The sequence below is a fragment of the Vespa mandarinia genome, chromosome 1 (genome assembly GCF_050613455.1).
Source record: "Vespa mandarinia isolate Hongniang chromosome 1, ASM5061345v1, whole genome shotgun sequence".
Classification (NCBI taxonomy): Eukaryota; Metazoa; Arthropoda; class Insecta; order Hymenoptera; family Vespidae; genus Vespa; species Vespa mandarinia.
Window position 1 is genome coordinate 17,532,648 of NC_140810.1, and position 19,853 is coordinate 17,552,500.

Below are 19,853 nucleotides of genomic sequence, written 5' to 3' on the forward strand. Positions count from 1 at the left end.
ATGTCCGCCCCGCGTGTGTATGTGTGTGCGCGCATATGCTATTCGTATATGTGCTCGTTCACTTTCCCTTTCTCTATCTCACTCTTTCTAATTCTCTTTCTCACTCTTTCTCACATAGTATACATATATTCTTAGTGTCAATATTTCAATATCCCGATATCGTTAATTTCTCCATAGATATTGACTTTACCTCGGCGATAATTCGATTAACTTTTATCACGGTCGCTGCGTGATCAGTTATCTCTTTTGTCCTTCATCTTTTTCTCTTTCTTCTACTTCTTCTTCTTCTTCTTCTTCTTCTTCTTCTTCTTCTTCTTCTTTTACTACTATTACTACTACTATTACTATTACTACTACTACTACCTCGTATTCTTCCCCTTTTTCCTTTTACTTCTTTTTTTTTTTAACCTTATCAACTTACACCCCTACGTGTAATTACTAGAATAGATACGAGCGAAGGTGGAGAGTTAGTCAGAAATCATGGGATCGAGAAACGCTATCTGATTTCGTTTGATCGAATAAATCATGGTTAAATCGTCCTCGAGATTTCTCTCTTTTACTACTCTTCGACGAAGAACTGATAAAAGAGTGAGGATGGGAAAAAAAGGAAAAAGATGAAGATGAGGATGAAGATGAAGGGGAAAAGGAAAAGGAAGAGGAAAAGCTTGAGAAGAAGAAGAAGAAGAAGAAGAAGAAGAAGAAGAAAAAAAGAAGAAGAAGATAAGAAAAGGAAGGGAAAGGGGTGGATATGGAATCGAGTCGAATCGAATCGAATCCTTTTGGTGACAAGGTCGAGGAAAGTTTTTAACGCGTGATAATGATCGAGAACCACAACGTCCACGGTGATTCGTCGATCGCGCGAAAAGTTTGAAAGTTCTTTTGCCTTTCGAATTGAATCTGAGGGAGGAGTGAGGAGTGATAAAATAGGAATAGAAGGGTGAAGGAGGAGAAGAGGTAGTAGTAATGTAGTAGTAGTAGTAGTAGGAGGAGGAGGAGGAAGAGGAGGAGGTGAAGGAGGAGGAAGAAGAAGGGACGCCAAACGGAAACGTCGTCCGGGTAAAACGCAAGATGGAACAAAAAGAGAAAGACAGAGGAGGCGTCTTGTCCGTAGCTTCCTAGAGTTCGTTGCTCTCTCTCTCTCTCTCTCTCTCTCTCTCTCTCTCTCGCTCTCTTTCTCTTTCTGTCTTTCTCTCTTTCTCTTTCTGTCTTTCTCTCTTTCTCTCTATCTTTCGTCGTATACACGCCTTGTCCCCTTGCTCGCATTCTATGGAATGCTGGACTCATGCCAAAGTCATTCTCACATAATTTCGAAAGAACACAATTGCCAAAAAATATATGTGACACGATTCGCTATTTCGCGAGCTACGCTATGGGCAATGGCGAATGAAAGAAAGAAAAAGATAGAGAGATAGATAGATAGATAGAGATAGAGAAAGAGAGAGGAAGATGGAGAGAGAGGAAGATGGAGAGAGAGGAAGATGGAGAGAGAGAGAGAGAGAGAGAGAGAGAGAGAGAGAGAGAGAAAGAAAGAAATTCGTGTGCAAAGAGAAACGATAATCGGAAACTTTCGAATTATTGCGATCGTCGATATTCATTTCTTTGATCTACGTTTATGCGTGCCCGTTCGTGTATAGAAAAGGTAAAATAAAGAAAATGGAGTTTAAATGTGCTATCGCTTGGCGCCAAATCCTTTTAAGAAATTTACTAGTAGTTCCTTCTTTTTTTTTTCTTTTTTTTTTTCTTTTTTTTTTATTTTTAATAATTTCTTTTTTTTTTTTTGTATTATCTCATACGAAGCGATCGTGACTTAAATATAAATATGTTACTGAACGATCTATTTTCCTTTGTAATTATTCGACGGATTTATTTTTATGTTCGCTCGAAAAAGAAAAAGAAAAAGAAAAAGAAGAAGAAGAAGAAGGAAAAGAGGAAAGAAGCAAAGAAGATTATCGTGCATGTAAATTTTTTAATTTTAACTTTTTATTTATTTATTTATTTGTAATTTTTTTTTTATTTATTTTTTTTTTTTTTAATTATTATTATTATTATTTGTTCATTATATTTTCATTAAAGGACGAAATATTAAAATCGAGATACATCGGCGCCATCTTACGATCAAATTTCTAATCCACCATTCAATGAGAAGTCGATAAAAAGATATACATATATATATATATATATATATATATATATATATATACATATATATATATATTTTTGATTGTAGCTATTTTACATCGTATTGTTAACTCAAAGAAAAAGGATATTTTTAGTCTCAAGGAATTCAAACATACCCAAGTAAATATATACATACATACACATATATATATATATATTTGTGTCAATCTCATTGAAAATAAACTCTTGACTCTTGACTTCTTCTTCAGTTGGTTTATTCTAAGATATATCCCCCAACATTTTTGTTTCTCTCTATCTCGTGAAATTCTAATTCCACTTTCCGTGCCAAAAGAATACCGAATTATTTTCATGTATATGAGAATGTATCGAGGGGGTGCGATGACGTTTCAAGCAAAAAAAAAAAAAAAAAAAAAAAAAAGAAAGAAAAATAGAAATAAAAAAAAGATTAAAAATAAAAATAAAAAAAAAAAAGAAAAAAAGAGAGAGAATCTTTTTATATCAATCATTTCCTATCGATCATCTTTAAATCGCATTAATGTCGATCGTTCGTACCAAACGAAACGAGAAAATGCGTGATACGAATAATTTGATAAGGTAAATCTTCAAAATGACAAAAATCTTTTAATTCATATCTTTCGTTAATATTTTATTTTAATTTTAACAGAAATAAACGCGACATGTACGGTACAAAAAAAAAAAAAAAAAAAAGAATTTTTATCTATCCGACGAATGAAATTAATTAAGATGGAATAATGTTAAATATTTATGAAACGATAATAATAAATTAGAAAGAAATTATTTCGCAAATGAGCTATATTGAGACTCGGCGCAAGAAACGTGATACGCACAAATTGATCGCATTGTCGTCGGTAGAGTTCTTCATGTCGCGATCATCTCATGCCGATAAGCGTAAATGAATTACTCCTGAATTACTTGCATGCGAACGTCGACTCTTTACTTTTTATTTTTATTCTCTTTCTCTCTCTCTCTCTCTCTCTCTCTCTCTCTCTCTCTCTCTCTCTCTCTCTCTCTCTCTCTCTTTCTTTCTCTATATCGCAGTATGTTGGACATTTACACGAGACTCGTTCGTTCGATATCGTACTTTTCTATCGGAGGGTTCCTATTTTTATCGTCTACATAATATATTCGTTTTCATTGTTATAGCTAAGGTTGTGAAATAATGAAAAGATTTAAATAAATAGTATTAGAAATAGATAAATAAATACATATACCTTCCAATTAAATATATTTCTATTATATATAAATATATTTCTATTAAATATATTAATTATATATATATATATTGCTTATTAAATATATTATATATTAATAAATTTATATAATATTATTAATAATATTAATAAATTATTTAAGATTAAAATTAATATATAAGTATATATGAATGTGTGTGTGTGTGTGTGTTTGTGTATATAAAGATTTGAATAAGCAGTAGTACATATATATATATATATATATATATATCCTTTATATATTTATTGTATAATATAGGTATATAATTATTAATATAATATTATATAACTTATTAATTACTAATAAATTATATAATATTTGAATTATATATAATTTATTAAATTATTAAGAAATTAAACATTCAGTATACAGTATACGATATTAATTATACAATAAAAATATGAAAAAGAAATGTGAAGGAAAAAAAAAGAAACTACCGTACGAATATTTCAATCTCGCGTCTATGAGATTTAAATATTTAATAATTATTCTCACTCTTTATACATATAATATAATTTATTTTAAGATAATCGATGAAACTGATAAATATCGTGATCGAATCAAATGCAATTAACATATATAGGTATAGAAAGGTAAGTTTGTCGTGTCTAACGTCAATGGCAACGTTAATCCGATGATCCATCACCATTCGATTCAGCATAGGTGATCGAAAATGGTCTTACTCTCTCTCTCTCTCTCTCTCTCTCTCTCTCTCTCTCTCTCTCTATCTCTCTCTGTACTTGGCAGGTCGTTGTTCGACCCTCACAAGCTTAAAGATGAACAACTAGTGTGCTGTTTCGCAAGACAAACATGCTGACCTTCTACGATTTCTGCTTCCATCCGCGAACATAAACGTCTCTCGTTCCTTTGAAAGCGACACGACACGACATGACACGACACGACACGACACTACACTACACTATACTACATTACAGTACATTACACTAAACTATACTACACTATACTAAACTATACTACACCATATTACACCATACTAGACCACACTAGTGCACACAATACTACATAACATTATACTAGAGCACATTACACCGCATTATACTATATTACATCATATAATACTATACTATACTATATTACATATATTACATACTATGCTATAGTATGTTACAATACATAAAGATTACACGATTATACAACACGATTACACGAACTCTTTGGTCAAAATCACGTGATAGATACATATGTATGTATACATGTACATATATATATATATGTGTGTGTGTGTGTATGTAAACGAACGAAAACATATTTGAGATTCACGCGTGACCCACCGAATGCGCTAGGTTGTGTGCACGCGCGACTGTTTACCCTATCAATGCAACTTTGACTACGTTAGTATCAATAGAGTGAGAAAGATAAAGAGAGTGTATATATATATACATATATATATATATATATATATATGCACACAACATACACATGTAATATGTATGTATACACACGTTGAACACACATCGTATAAAAGCCATATCGATTTCTACCCATTGTCTCCTACGGATATTAGCACGCCTATCGAACGCATCTACGTTCGTTCGACTAGCTACACAATGTTACGAGTTAAAAAAAAAAAAAAAAAAAAAAAAAAAGGGAAAAAAGAAAAAAAAAGAAGAAAAAAGAAAAAAAAGAATTTTTTTAATACAATGATACGAAGACACGAAAAATAATAGTAAAAAAAAAAATAAATAAATAAATAAATAAAGAAATAAATAAATAAAAACAACGAAAAAAAAAGATCAAAAGAAAAAAGAGGGCGGAACAAAAAATACAAAGAATATAAAAAAGAAAATAATAGAAAGAAAAATCCCATAGCGAAATCCTTATACTACTATCTCCATCCTTATTTCTATTTCTAACTCTATATATATATATATATATATACATATATATATATATATCTTTCTCTCTCTTTATATCTCTTACTCTGTGCTTTACATACAACCAGGGTAAACTACCCCGTCGAGTCAGTTTTACGACGCTTTTCGCACGCACGACTTTTACTCTCTCTCTTTCTATCTCTCTCTCTCTCTCTCTCTCTCTCTCTCTCTCTCTCTCTCTCTCTCTCTCTCTCTCCCTCTCTCTCCCTCTCTCTCCCTCTCCCTCCCTTTCTCCCTCTTCCTCATTCTTTCTTTTTTACTCTCATACCTATACATACATATATATATATGCGCCCGCACACACGCACACACACAACACTCATATACACCTATATTTTTGATATGAAACTGGTGTTTCTGTGTTTTTATTAACGCTTTATAGACCAACGTCGACGACGTCTCATCCGTGCAAATAAAAATTCCTATAATCCTTGACGCCGGACTTCCTCTATTTCGAAGTTATATGCGACGATCCCCTCTCTCTCTCTCTCTCTCTCTCTCGTTCATTTTTTTCTCTATCTCTCTATTTTTTTTCTTTTTCACCGTCTTTATATTCGCTTCTCATTCTACCCATATTCGACTCCGACAATTAAAATATTCATATTGTTCGTTTTAATCCGCTGGTAGACAACGACGAAAACGTCGACTTTTTGTCGCTTTTCGTTTTGGCAAATATCGTTAAAGGGAAAGAGTAAAAGAGAAACAGAGAGAGAGAGAGAGAGAAAGAAAGAGAGAAAGAGAGAGAGAGAGAGAGAGAGAGAAAGAGAGAGAGAGAGAGAAAGAGATGCCAGAGGAGAAGAACAATTTCGAGTCCCGTGGCGAGGGATTAAATCGTAACGACAAATTCGTTGTTTTATCTTATTTCCGTTCTCTCCGTTCTTGATTGCCCCTTGTTATATATATATATATATATATATATATATATATATATATATAAAAATGTATGTATGTATATGTATATGTGTATATATACATATGTTGCTTAATCGCCGTCGATTTACCTCTTTACGTGATGACTTATGTTTCATTGTCATCTACGCATACATTAAATATCCATGCATGTATATATTTATACATATATATGTGTGTATATATATGTATATATGTGTGTGTATGTATATGTGAATATATACGTATATATAATATATGTAATATAATATGTATGTGTATGTATATATGTTTATTAATATTATTGATATAATATATAATAAAATTAAAATAAATATTGAAAAAATAATATATATATATATATATATATATATATATATATATATAGTTATAATAATATAATAAATCCAAAAATCAACGTCCAATCAACGTCGATCTTTCAGAATTACGAGAAATCGTTTATTGGTCTAAAATCTATTAATGTAAATCATCTAAAGATATTTCGATTCTAATCGAATAAATAAATAAATAAATAAATAAATAAATAAACTCACTTCTTTTTATTCTCCCGATAGGGAAACTTATTTTTTCTTTTTTTTCTGCTTTTTTTTTCTCTTTTTTTTTTTTTTTTTTTTTTAGATAAAAACATTTACAAAATCTATACACATTATATATAATATATATATATATGTAAGTACATAGAAAGTAACTTTTCATGATAACCTTCTCATCGCGAAAAGTCGTCGAACGTCGTCGAATCTCGATCATCGTCATCGTCCGTCGTCTTCCTTGTCTTCGTCGTTGTCGTCGTTGTCGTCGTGGTCGTCGTGGTCGTCGTGTTAAGACGCATGCGCGTGTATACATATATGCCATTGGTTCTCATAGTACGTGCATGAGTCGTCTCGTAATCGTTATCTCTCACAGAAAAGAGTAGTGCAGGAGGAGAAGCTTTACGAAAATTCAGAAAAACGTGTTAAATATATTCGACGGCGACTACTCCCCTTCTCCCCTTGGTTGATTGTCGGCGCTGAGCCGGTAGAAACCAAACAAAAACATGGACGAAAGGCAGATACCGTCATTTCTCATTGGGACGTCCTGCAGGTAACAACATACAGAGAACTCACGAGGTTACAAGAGCTGCTACCATCGCTTATTGTTAGTCGGCATACGATCAATCGATTTTTCCTTATTTCCTTATATCGTTTTATATTATTTTATTCTCTTTTATTTTATTCCCTTTTATTTTATTTTATTTTACTTTATTTCATTTTATTTCATTTTATTTCATTTCATTTCGATATATATTTTTTATCTTTATTTTATTTTATTTTATTTATTTTTTTTTTGTTATTTTACCCTTTTTTTGTTACGCTCGACCAGCAACCCCTGCTGTATAAATTTTCTCTAACCCTCTATACTCCCCTCCTTTCTTTTTCTCTTTTTTTTTTCTGTTTTCTTTCTATCTATCTCTTTCTCTCTCTCTCTCTCTCTCTCTCTCTCTCTCTTTGTTTCTCTTTTGCAACGCCAGCTAGCAACAATCAAACACATTGAAAACGATCGTGGTAACGAGAAATTTGATTGGTCAGTGAGTAAAATTCGTCAATTGCCGTCTCTTTTTCCTGTTTTTTTATTTATTATTATCATTATTACTATTATTATTATTATCATTAGTTTCTTTTTTGTTCTTTATTACTGGCGTACGTGTTGTACGATTTTAATTGCGTAATATTGTCGAGAGATAATTGCTCGTTTATATTTCAATTTCGTATAATCTCGTAGAAATTTGAATATATGCATATACGTTTCGTCGAAATGTTGTAAATAGATTTGAAGACAGGAAATGATATTTGGTGGCGTTTGTATAATGGAAAGATCGTACGAAAGATATCATCCAATCACCATCGATGGATCGTTCTACATAGATTTCATAGGTTAACATGATGTATCTCTTTTCTCTCTCTCTCTCTCTCTCTCTCTCTCTCTCTCTCTCTCTCTCTCTATCTATCCATCTATCTTTCTTTCTCTCTCTTTCTCTCTCTCTCTCTCTCGCTCTTTGATTTGATGGAATTTCGCCAAAAATTTAATTCGATTAAAACGGATCAATGAATATAATTGAGTGAATAGAATATTTTTAGGAAAGATATTTGTAGGTCAGGTTAGGTTAACTAGATACTAAAAAGGCGGGATTTTAAACATCCGTCGATAAAAGCGGAATTCTGAGGGAGAGAGAGAGAGAGAGAGAGAGAGAGAGAGAGAGAAGAGAGAGAGAGAGAAGAGATAAAGGATCATACGCTCGTTCGATGAAAAAATATGAAATATTGAAGAATTTCTAACGAAAACGTACAAACGTGGACTAAACCATGATTCTTTTATCTTTATTTTTAATTAACAAATCTTGGTATTGATTCGTACGCAATGTGTGTGCGTTCGTTGTATGTGTGTGTGTGTATATATAAAAGGTGGGGTAGCTGCATATGGCGGAATATTACGAATTTTTTTTTATTTACTTTTTTGTTTGTTTTTCTTTCTTTTTTTCTTTTTTTTTTTTTTTTGAAGCTACATATCTCGAAGGCATACATCTTTTTTAACACCCGAATCTCTGTATTTGTTTGTTATAATATACAGGATGTGTTCGAAGTTAACAAGTTATTTGAAAAATCGATTACTCTTTCCTCGAGACTTCTTTTTATAGGTTAAATTTTTACAATAATTAATTTTTCAAGATTTTTTACAGTAATCTTTTTCCGAGATTTTTTTATAGGTTAAAGCTTCTTTTTTTCTTTTTTTTTTTTTTTTTCAAATCATAAAACTATACAAGCCTAGTAGCTTTTCATTTTGATTATGATTTTGATTTTAAGATAGAAATATTTGGCATATCTTGTAATTGTTAATAATCTTTTTTTTTTCTTTTTTATAATTTCAATACTACGTAATTACTACATATAACTCTTAGGATATCTCTTTAATACCTTATTTACATACGTTTTATTGTTCGTTACGATAGAATTGATAATATTTCTCAACTTCTTAATTGATGATACATATATATACGAAGGTGTTCGTTTACAATGTGCTGAATAAAGATCATATGTCACGCGTAGTTTAAAACGAAAACATGACGTAATAGTTAGAACAGACCGAAAATATTCCATTTAAGAATAATTAACATTGTAAATGCTCTTCTCTATTATTTTCTTTTTTTTTTTTTTTTTTTTTTTTTTTAAATATAATGATCAAGTAAGACGACAAAAATTTTGAGTTACATCGTATTTTCGTGTTCTTCTTCGAGTTATACATATAAGGAAAGAAAAAAAAAAACATATTTTGATCTAGATTTCAATTATTTATTGATAAAATTAACGATGCACATTTTATTTCATTCGTTAGGATTTATACAGAGTAAATCAACTGCTGATACAATCGTATGTGTAGCGATAATATAAATTTTTTTTTTAAAAGATTTTTATTGTAGAAAAAAAAAAGAAAAAAAAAATCCTCTCTCATATTTTATAATAAGAATAATGTTTATATTGGGACGAATAATTGTGTTTATATTGTGAAATGCAATCCAACAATTGCAACAAAGATAAATAACGTAGTATAAAATGAATTAATATAAAATGAAATTAATATCGATGATAAATATAATGTTTATGTCGTCGGAAGTGACGGTATTTATATTACATAAAACGCAATGAAACAATTCCAAACCGAAATAAATAATACAGATGATGAATATAATATGAATTAATTTTAATCGCAAACATAATGTTTATATTCGATTGAATTAATGACGTTTCTATCGTAAAACAAAATGAGAAATTATTACAAATCAAGATAAACGATTTGAGATGATTATTTATATAACATGAATTAATTTTATTATATCAAAAATAATGTTTATATCGTTGCAAATAATTCGGCTTTGTGTTTTGTAATATATTATTTTTCAATGGAATAAAACGATCATTGTGCCGCGGTAGTCATTGAACTTGATAGTTTTCAAATTATAATTTCGAATTGGTTCGGAAGAAATTTCAATTGTTGATTAAATTAAACATCGAGATATCTTTTATACATTTTTATTTCTTTCTTTTTTTTATTTTTTATTTTTTTTTTATTTTTTGAAATTAAATAAATGATACATTTGTTAAACGAACTCTCTCTGTCTCTCTCTGTGTTTATTATTCGTTTCGATCAACTATCACACCCTGCCAACTTCGCCTATATCTCTCTCTTTCCTCCTACGCAGTTATTTACTATTTTTCTCTTCTAAAAGAGGAAATCCCATTGACGATGTTTACGAATATCGATATTATTACACATTATGTCGCAATCGTTCTAGATATGTAACATGACGTTCTATTTCTAAACAAGAACAATGGCCGAATATATTTCGTAGTTGTATATATATATATATATATATATATATTATCAATATTTGAAACAAGTTCGTAACATTCAGGAAGAGCCTATTCGTTCAACTGAAAATCGATGATTCCGATGCTTGACCGATATTTAGAAAAAGAATTATCGATAGTTTGCGAATTGCTTCGAACATTCTGCATACATACATATATATATATATATATATATATATATATATATATATTTGTGATCTGTGTGTGTGTGTGTGTGTATCTATTTGTGTACATATGCATACGTGCTTGAATGCAAGCATGTATGTATGTATGTATGTATATATGTTTATATATGTATATATGTATATACGTATGTGCATATGTACATGACGTCGATATTATTATCTCGATATTTGTATTACTCGTAATCGATCAGAACAATAGCTTAATATCCTCGATATTCGAGATATTAATTATATAGACGATTATACGAAATCGTACGTGCTATGTATTATACCGAATTAATCTCTAGACGCACATGTATGTATATATCTATATATATATATATATATATATATATATATATATATATATATATATATGTATATAACTTTGGCGCACATTAATTACGTAGTTAAAATTAAATTAAATAGTATATGTATGCAAATTTGATGATGATGATGATGATGATAATGATAATAATAATAATAATAATAATAATAATCATTATTATTATTATTATTATTATTATTATTATTATTATTATTATTATTATTATTATTATTATTATTATTATTATTATTATTATTATTATTATTATTATTATTATTATTATTAATATTTAATATTGAAAACATTATTTATTATATCATTAATAATAGTAATAATAATAATTATTATTATAATAATAATTAAAATAATTAAGAAAATATTATTATAATAATAATAATTATTATTATTATTATTATTACTATAAATTGACTGAAACAATTAGAAATCTCAATTATTACGTATATACCATACGACAAATTCTTGCGAAATATAAGATATCATAAATCATAATTTCTCGTGATTTATAATATTCCATAAATTTGTGATAATAAACTTGACGAATATTTTGGTTAATTTCGTTGCTTATTGGTCAATCATGGCTGATTTTGTCGAACATTCGAGAAGATTAAATATCGACGAATATCGACATTATGTAATAATAGTACTTTACACATATGTGTGTCGTGAAAGAGACAGAGAGAAAAGAAGAAAGAGTTAGAGTGAGAGAGAAAGAGAAAGAGAGAGAGAGAGAGAGAGAGAGAGAGAGAGAGAGAGAGAGAGAGAGAGATACAATAAGATGCAACCCCAAGAGAAAAAAAGAAATACAGTAAAAGGTACGTTGCGCGCGTGCGTGTGCGTGTATATATGTGTGTATGTGATTGTGTGTGTTGAAAGAAAGAGAGAGAATAAATACGTCGAAGGAAAGCATGCGGTAGAGAGAAAGAGAGGAAGAGAGGAAGAATAACAGAGAGAGAGAGAGAGAGAGAGAGAGAGAGAGAGAACGGGTCAGTTCATATACGACGCCAGGTTTCGCTACGATCGTTCGGTGTTCTCTCATTGCCGGTCGACAGTAATAAGCTTGATTTTAAAGCAGAGCTAGTTTAACATTCAACGTGTCCACTTTATTTTCAATTAAATTCACGAGAATAAGTGTTTGTGTATACTTTGAAATAGATCGAACCTCGCTATAATCGGCATATATTTTTACCTTTGGTGTTTCACATGGTACGTATGTATATGTATATGTGATAATTATATAAAGGAAATAAAATAATGAGAGAGAAAGAGAGAGAGAGAGAGAGGAATAAAAGAGAGAGAAAAATATCTATATATTATATTATATTATATTATATAAATATATTAAAGATGTGATATATATTATATAATATAAATATAAAAAATATATAATTATATTACATGTATTATATTATTATATTATTTACATATAATATAGTAAATAAATAAATATGTATATATATATATATACATATATATATATATATATATATATATATATATATATATATAGAGAGAGAGAGAGAGAAAGAGAGAGAGAGAGAAAGAGACAGAGAGATGAAAACAACAAAAGATAATAATCTGTATACGATTAAACGACGATTGAACTTGAATCATGCTTCTTATTTTGTTCGACATTGCTTATGCGTCATTGTCATTGGCCATGGTCATTTGTTGTACGTGAATCGCACGATTTTACGGCGACCTAACCTTTAACTGTCTTTTTATCAATTTTTTTTTTCTTGTTTCTTTTTTCTTCAATTTTATTCATATATATATATATATGATCTCATTAAGTTTTCTTATAATTTTATTTTTTTTTTAACTTTCTTTCCCATCGAATGATTTATTTATTTATATATTTATTTATGTATTTATTTTCTCTCTCTCTCTCTCTCTCTCTCTCTCTCTCTCTCTCTCTCTCTCTCTGTCTATCTCTTTCTTTCTCCATTTCTATTTGTTTCTATATACATATATAATTTTTTTCGTTTTATTTTCTCGTTTTTTTCTCTTTTTTTTTTTTTTTTTTTTTTTTTTTTAATTTTACATGGTTTTCGTGTACGTACGAACTTTGTTCATACTCCGAAGATAATTCATTCGGAGGGTGTCGATTATTGGGTATTATGTAATGATAATGGAAGAGACTATTCGCGAATGCTTTTAACCCGATAGAAAATCACTCTGTTCGCGTCCAATGTGTTTACTTAATTAAGTGAAACTTCGATCGACCGATAAAACATTTGATCTCGATTAGAATTGAGAACGCGGTACTTTTCACATTTCATCCTACCCCTATACTATATATATAATATAATATAATATAATATAATATAATATAATATAATATAATATAATATAATATAATATAATATAATGTAATGTGATGTAATATAATAGAATAGAAAATAATGCAATATATACATATATACATACACAACTATATATATGTATACAATATATATAAATATATATATATATGTTCATCGATTGCGACGATCATCTACTTTTCGTATTTTATTCGTTAATTGGTCAAATGTCCTTCGCGGGAAATTGTTTTCAAGCGTACGTAGGTTGTGCTGCGTAATCAAAAATGGCCGACCCGTTAAAAATACATACATGCAATACTGATCCATTTTCTCTCTCTCTCTCTCTGTCTCTCTGTCTCTATCTGTGTTTATTTGTCTCTTCGTCTACCTCTCTTTTTTTTTTTCTACGACCTTATCTCTATTGTCTTTGCCAAGAACGTATTAACAAGTAACAAAATAAACTAATTGAATGATTTGAAATCGATATTTCTTTCCTTTTTTTTTTTTTTTTTTTTTTTACGAAAGTACTAATCAATTCTATCTTAATTAACTTCTTTGCTTTTATTCTTAAGTTTTACTCTTCGTGTCGGTTTTTATACTTTTAACCTACTATCTCGAAAGAATCTGTATACATTTCATCAAACAATGAAAAAAGTTTAACGATATGATTATCTAGATACAGCTACGATACTGTAATTACTTGGTTAAGAAATTTAGTTTCTTTTTTTTTTTTTTTTTTTTAACTCTACGATCAAATAAGTTCATTTCATATTTTTATATATATATATAAAATGAGGTTATTAAACGAGGATGTACGAGTAATTCCGATATAATCCGACTTTCGTATTTTAAAATGGCGCTTTAATACAAGTGTAAAATCCAATTTGTTAGACTTAATGAAAGAGATATTTTGTTTTCTCGTTAAGCATCTTATTCATGATTTACATGTGATTTGTTTTTAATTATTTCTTTTTTTTTTTCTTCCTCCTTTCTTCCTTTCTTTTTTTTTTTATTTTTTTCTTCTTTTTTTTTTTTTAATTCTTTAACCTCATAGATTTTTGGTTTTCTCTCGTAGCAAAGCTTATCAGTGAAAACACGCATACTTTGTTGCACAGTCGTTCTTTTTATTCACGGTTGTTAGACACGCGCACGCATACACATAAACATATACTTACGTACTTAATGTTAGTCTTCGTAGTAATAATTCTTACTCACGAGTTATGCGTGCATCCGTCCTTTAAGTTAGTATAATCATACTCATGAATTCATTGCCATCGCGACATTCAGCATTTTTTTGTCCAGCTCGAATTCATTCGTAAATCTTTTACACGTATATACACTTATCGTATACCATATGTACAAGCGCGCATTTACTTGTGGATATAATATATGTGTAGAGAAAATACATATGCATGTGTTGTATGTGTATGTAAATATAAATCTTACTCGGTGTTAAGGTGTGCGCGTGCGCACGGACGGACGTACGGCACAAACCGCGATGGAACGCGCGCGTAGATTTAAACAGTCCGTGCAATTCGCTGACATGTTTTCTCGTTCAACCGTAATACAGTATATAATATACTGGGTGAGAAATTTCTAATGGGAGTTGCGTGAAAATAATTTGAAGTAGTCAGTGTACAGGAAACTGTTTTTCATCGAGAAGAATTTAATTATTTTGAAAGAATTTCATGAATTAGAGAAATTTTTTAAGTATTTTTTTTTATCTCTCTCTCTCTCTCTCTCACATACACACACACACATACACACACACACTTTCTCTCTGAATTAAATAGTTACAATTATTTAATTAATTTATTATATATATACATTCTTTTTTAAATGATGGATCATTATAATTCTTAGATTTCAGCAAGAAAAAAAGAATAAGCGTATAAAATATATTATAGTTGATAGAATAATATAAATAAATCAATAAATTTTTCAGAAAATTAAGGAATATTAATTTAATCAATAAAATGTCACAGACATATACAGGGTGGAGAAAGAAAGGTTTTTTTCTTTCTTTCTTTCTTTCTTTCTTTCTTTCTTTCTTTCTTTTCTTTCCTCCTCTCAACTGAAACTAGAAATCAGAAAATATATATAAAATACTATATAGCAACCTTGTATATATAAAATACTATAAATAGAAATGGAAACTTTAATAGTATTATTTATTTTCCACTAATTAGAGGATTAAATGAGGCAGCCTGTGTATATAGATTCATTGATAGGAGAATTAGAACGCTCAAGTGGGCACGATTAGACGTATTAAAAAGATTTGTAAAAACATTCTTTGCAGAGTCTAGTAACATATACATATATATTGTTATTTATTTATTTTTTTTTTTAAAGGAAAATAAGGTAACGTTAGAGACCAACGCCATTTTATTTTTGTTCTTGGTCATGGTAATATAAATAAGAGAGGGAGAGAATGAATATTCGGTCGGGCAAGTGGTCCTTGAAATTAACTGGTTACTTTAGAAAATGGAGTCGGGAATAACCATTTTTCTTCTCTTTTTCTTACTTCCTCTTTTTTCTTTGTTTTTTTTTTGTTCTTTTTGATTTTATATATATATATATATATATATATATATATATATATATTTTTCTTTTTTATTCTTTTTTTAATCTTCGAGAGCGGGAATATGATGGATTAAGAAAAGAGATTCGTCCATACTCTTTTTTTTTTCTTTCCTCTCTCTCTTTTTTTTTTTTTTTTTTTTTTTTTTTTTTAGGGTCGACCAAGTGTCTCGTAGATTCACGAAAGAAAACGTAACGAGCAATCGCGTTTGTTTTGAGAGTCAAAAGCGAAAGAAAGCTAATTATCCAAAGTAGAGGGACACCTTTTTTTTCCTATTTTTTTTTTTTTTTTATTTCTGCTTACCTCCTATCCGTGTACACGATAAAGAAAGAAAGAAAGAAAGAAAGAAGGGGGAAGATAAAATCGGTGAAAATGGGAGGATAGGGAAAGGAGAGAGGGATGACGGTCGAGGTCGGATAAAGGGAGGAGGATCGCGAGGGTTGACTAAGGTGGAGTCGAGACGTAAATTCGAATGGAAGGAAAGCGTCCGCCCCGAAGGTCTGAAGTCTCTACCGAAAGCTGAACTCTGGCGCATAAAGAAAGACGATATTTGGAAAAAGTATGAATGTCTCGGGTGGAGTTTGAATGCAAATGACTGTCAAGCTCCGGCGGTTCCCCAAGAGAAGGTTGAGGAAGAGAAGGAGGAGGAAGAGGAGGAGGAGAAGGTAGAGAAAGAGGAAGGAAGATGGAGAAGGACGAGGACGAGGAAGAACACCACCACGAGGCCGAGGACGACGACGAAGAAGGACGACGAGTGTTAGGGAATCCTTCCTATGAAATGAGATTTGAAGAGAAAGAGAGAAGGAAAAAGGATTCCGCGGCGCCAAAGGCAAGAGGACTGCGAAAAATAAAGAAGGAATGGATCGAAAACGGAAAATGTACCGCCTTCGAGCTGTTCTCTCTCTCTCTCTCTCTCTCTTTCTCTTTTTTCTTTTTCTTTTCTCTTCCCTCAAGGGAGGACGTCGTCGAGTAAAACGGGCAGAGGCCGAAAGCAAACTCCGCGCGGGTGGAAAAGCTCCAGGAATCAGTCGACCGTGTGGAACGCCTACCGTGTCGTTCTGCCGGAAAGCTCCTACTACTCTTATAGCTTCGTTCGTTGTACAACTACCCAAGTCTCATCCTCTCTTATCCTCTCTCATTCTCTCTCTCACTCTCTCTCTCTTTCTCTTTTTTTTCTCTCTTTCTTTTTGGCTCTTGCCAGAGGCGCCGACGAGTTCTTCCTTTGTCCCCAGCACTCGTCTATTCCAAGGGGATAAAAGAGAGAAACGGCATAACGTTCTGCAATGTAATTTACCGCCAAGACCAAGACTATGTCGGTTTGCGTGATGATAATCTTTGATAATGGACGCGTGCTACTGCTCCTGTCTTGTTTGTTCTTACATAGAATTGTCTTTGGTCTTTCATGCTTTCTTCCATCAGTTCATTATTAATACGTTCACAAACATACATATATATATATATATACACACACACACACACACACACAAACACACACACGCATGCACATACATACGCGTACGTGTACGCGCTCGCGCCTATATCTTATTTAATGTATTGTATATTATTAAAAAATTTCTTTATCTCTTGTTTCCAAATTTAGATATCGATCGGTAAACAGAATGTTAGGACTGTTCCTGCTTTTAACCAGTCTAATTGCATCGACTCTCTCTTTCAACGCCGAGTTAGCTGAACAAGAATGCCCGGTCGACTGTCACTGTCACTATTTCCGTATCAACTGGGTGACCGATTGCTCGGAAAGCAACCTGACCAGCATCTCATACGGTGAACTCAGCCCAAACGTTTATGTACTTGACATGAATGGCAATAATATAAAACGCTTTGGACCATTTCCACATGGTATTAAGCTGAGACGACTTCAGATGGCACATAATCGACTTTCCCAACTCAAATATGAATCTTTTGCCGGGCTGACATATCTCTTGGATGCCGATTTTTCTTTCAACGCCATCACTCACGTCGATTCTGAAGCTTTTAGGTAATATCAGAATACGTTTGTTATGTGAAACACGGCATAAGTTTAACTCGTTAAATCTTATATCTAATAGGGACAGTGCAGGCTTGATCACGTTGGAACTTCAGAACAACCCAATAGCAACGGTGAAGGGTCCTTTCCTGAATTGTCGGTCGCTTCTCTATTTGGATTTGAATTCATGCGGCATTCGTAAACTGAATAACCAATTTTTTCACAACACGACGAACCTGAACAAACTCGATCTATCTCACAATCCTCTACAAAGGATAGAACCCGGCCCTTTCGACCACTTGACCAATCTCGAATATCTCAAGTTGAACGGCTGCAACTTGACTCACTTATCGCCCGATACGTTTGCGCACTTGGAAAATTTGCGAGAACTCGAGATGCAGGAAAACGATTTGCGAATGTTAAGTTGGACTAACGTATTAGCTCCGCTCATTCGTTTGGAGAATCTCGATATAAGAAAAACTTTGATTACCAATTTACCAGGCGATGCTTTCGCTAAAAACTTGTATCTTCGACAATTGGTATTGGCCGACAATGAACTCTGGCATTTGGACGTTGGCAATACTCTTGGTCACAATCTCCACAGCTTGCAATCCTTGGATTTGTCCAATTGTAATCTTCAGGATCGCTTGTCCGAAGAGGCTTTCAAAAATGCCAGTAAGCTTCGAGTATTGAATCTGAGCGGCAATCCCATGTTCGCAGCAGATCTAACCGTAGTCTTACGGCACTTACCTAAGCTTCACAAACTTTCTCTGAGCCATTGTAACTTGCGTAAATTGCCAACCGCTTTCGAGGTTTTCGAAAATCTCGAAGAACTCGATATCTCTAACAATCCACTTTCGGATGCGTTCGTGAGTTTGTTGAATCCATTAAGCTCCTTAGAATATTTAGACATGTCTTATTGTAATCTCGGTCACGTTGCAAACAATACCTTCGCCCAAATGACATCGCTTAAAAAGCTAATATTGTCAGGAAATAAGCTTCATTCATTGGAGGAAGGTTTGTTCGCTAATTTGACAAGATTGGAAAGTTTAGAGATGAATAATTGTGACCTTCGCAATCCTATCGATCTAAAGGTCTTCGGTGATCACAACATCACAAACGTGATCGAATTGAAGCTCAGTGGTAATCCACTTAGTATCCCCGACGATGGAGCCCTCCTGCCTGCGCAATTATCCAATCTCGAAATTCTTGACATAAGTAATTGTGATCTTTCTCAATTACATCAGAACATATTTTCGAAGACTAAAAAAATAACGCGATTAAATCTTTCTGGCAATGAAATATCCGGAACGGGAGATTTGACTTGCTTGAGGAAACTAAGATCATTGGAATATTTAGATGTCAGCAACAATAATTTACGTACCATCAATCCTAAGGTCTTTAGATCAAATCCAAATCTTTTGTCGGTTAATCTTTTAGGGAATCCTTTCCTTTGTAACTGCTCGATCGTAGAAATGTGGGACTGGGCTGAAAAAGTAAAGAACGATCTTCATGTACTAGTTGGTAGTCGGCCTGCCAACTTTGGAACAGGTGCTGAAAAACTTCGAAAGAGTTTAACTTGCACTTACGACGAAGATACCTATCGTACCATCATAGATCAGAGTAAATCGATGGGTCGTAAGGGTGATATAACGCCAAGTCGTACGTGGGTGAAATACATTCGCGAATCGAATTGTCCTCGTCGTTCATGATATACAATGAAAACTCGACAACATCCTATATTGGGCCTGTTCTATCAACGAACATGTAAAAACAGGCTCGAACTCTAAATGTTCTAATAATTTTGAATGTATGTCGATTGTATGAAACTCATATTTCTGTTTATTTTTATTTTATTTTAATTTTTTTTTTTTTTTTTTT

The 19,853-nt window shown here is 31.6% G+C and overlaps 1 protein-coding gene across 2 annotated transcripts in view; it reads left to right on the forward strand.

Annotated features, from left to right (window-relative positions):
- The first annotated feature begins 7,026 nt into the window (after positions 1 to 7,026).
- Positions 7,027 to 19,853, forward strand: part of LOC118443818 (uncharacterized) — a 13,771-nt gene continuing 944 nt past the window's right edge. Inside the window, exons 1-3 of one of the 2 annotated variants that reach the window (XM_035871332.2) lie at positions 7,027 to 7,274; positions 17,589 to 17,984; positions 18,055 to 19,853. The exon at positions 18,055 to 19,853 is cut by the window's right edge and continues 944 nt beyond it. In XM_035871332.2, the coding sequence (XP_035727225.1) occupies positions 7,228 to 7,274; positions 17,589 to 17,984; positions 18,055 to 19,684 (2,073 nt within the window). In that variant the 5' untranslated portion in view covers positions 7,027 to 7,227 and the 3' untranslated portion in view covers positions 19,685 to 19,853. Of the gene's footprint in view, positions 7,275 to 12,104; positions 12,311 to 17,588; positions 17,985 to 18,054 lie in introns of those variants that run through there. The other variant, XM_035871333.2, reaches the window with a different exon arrangement.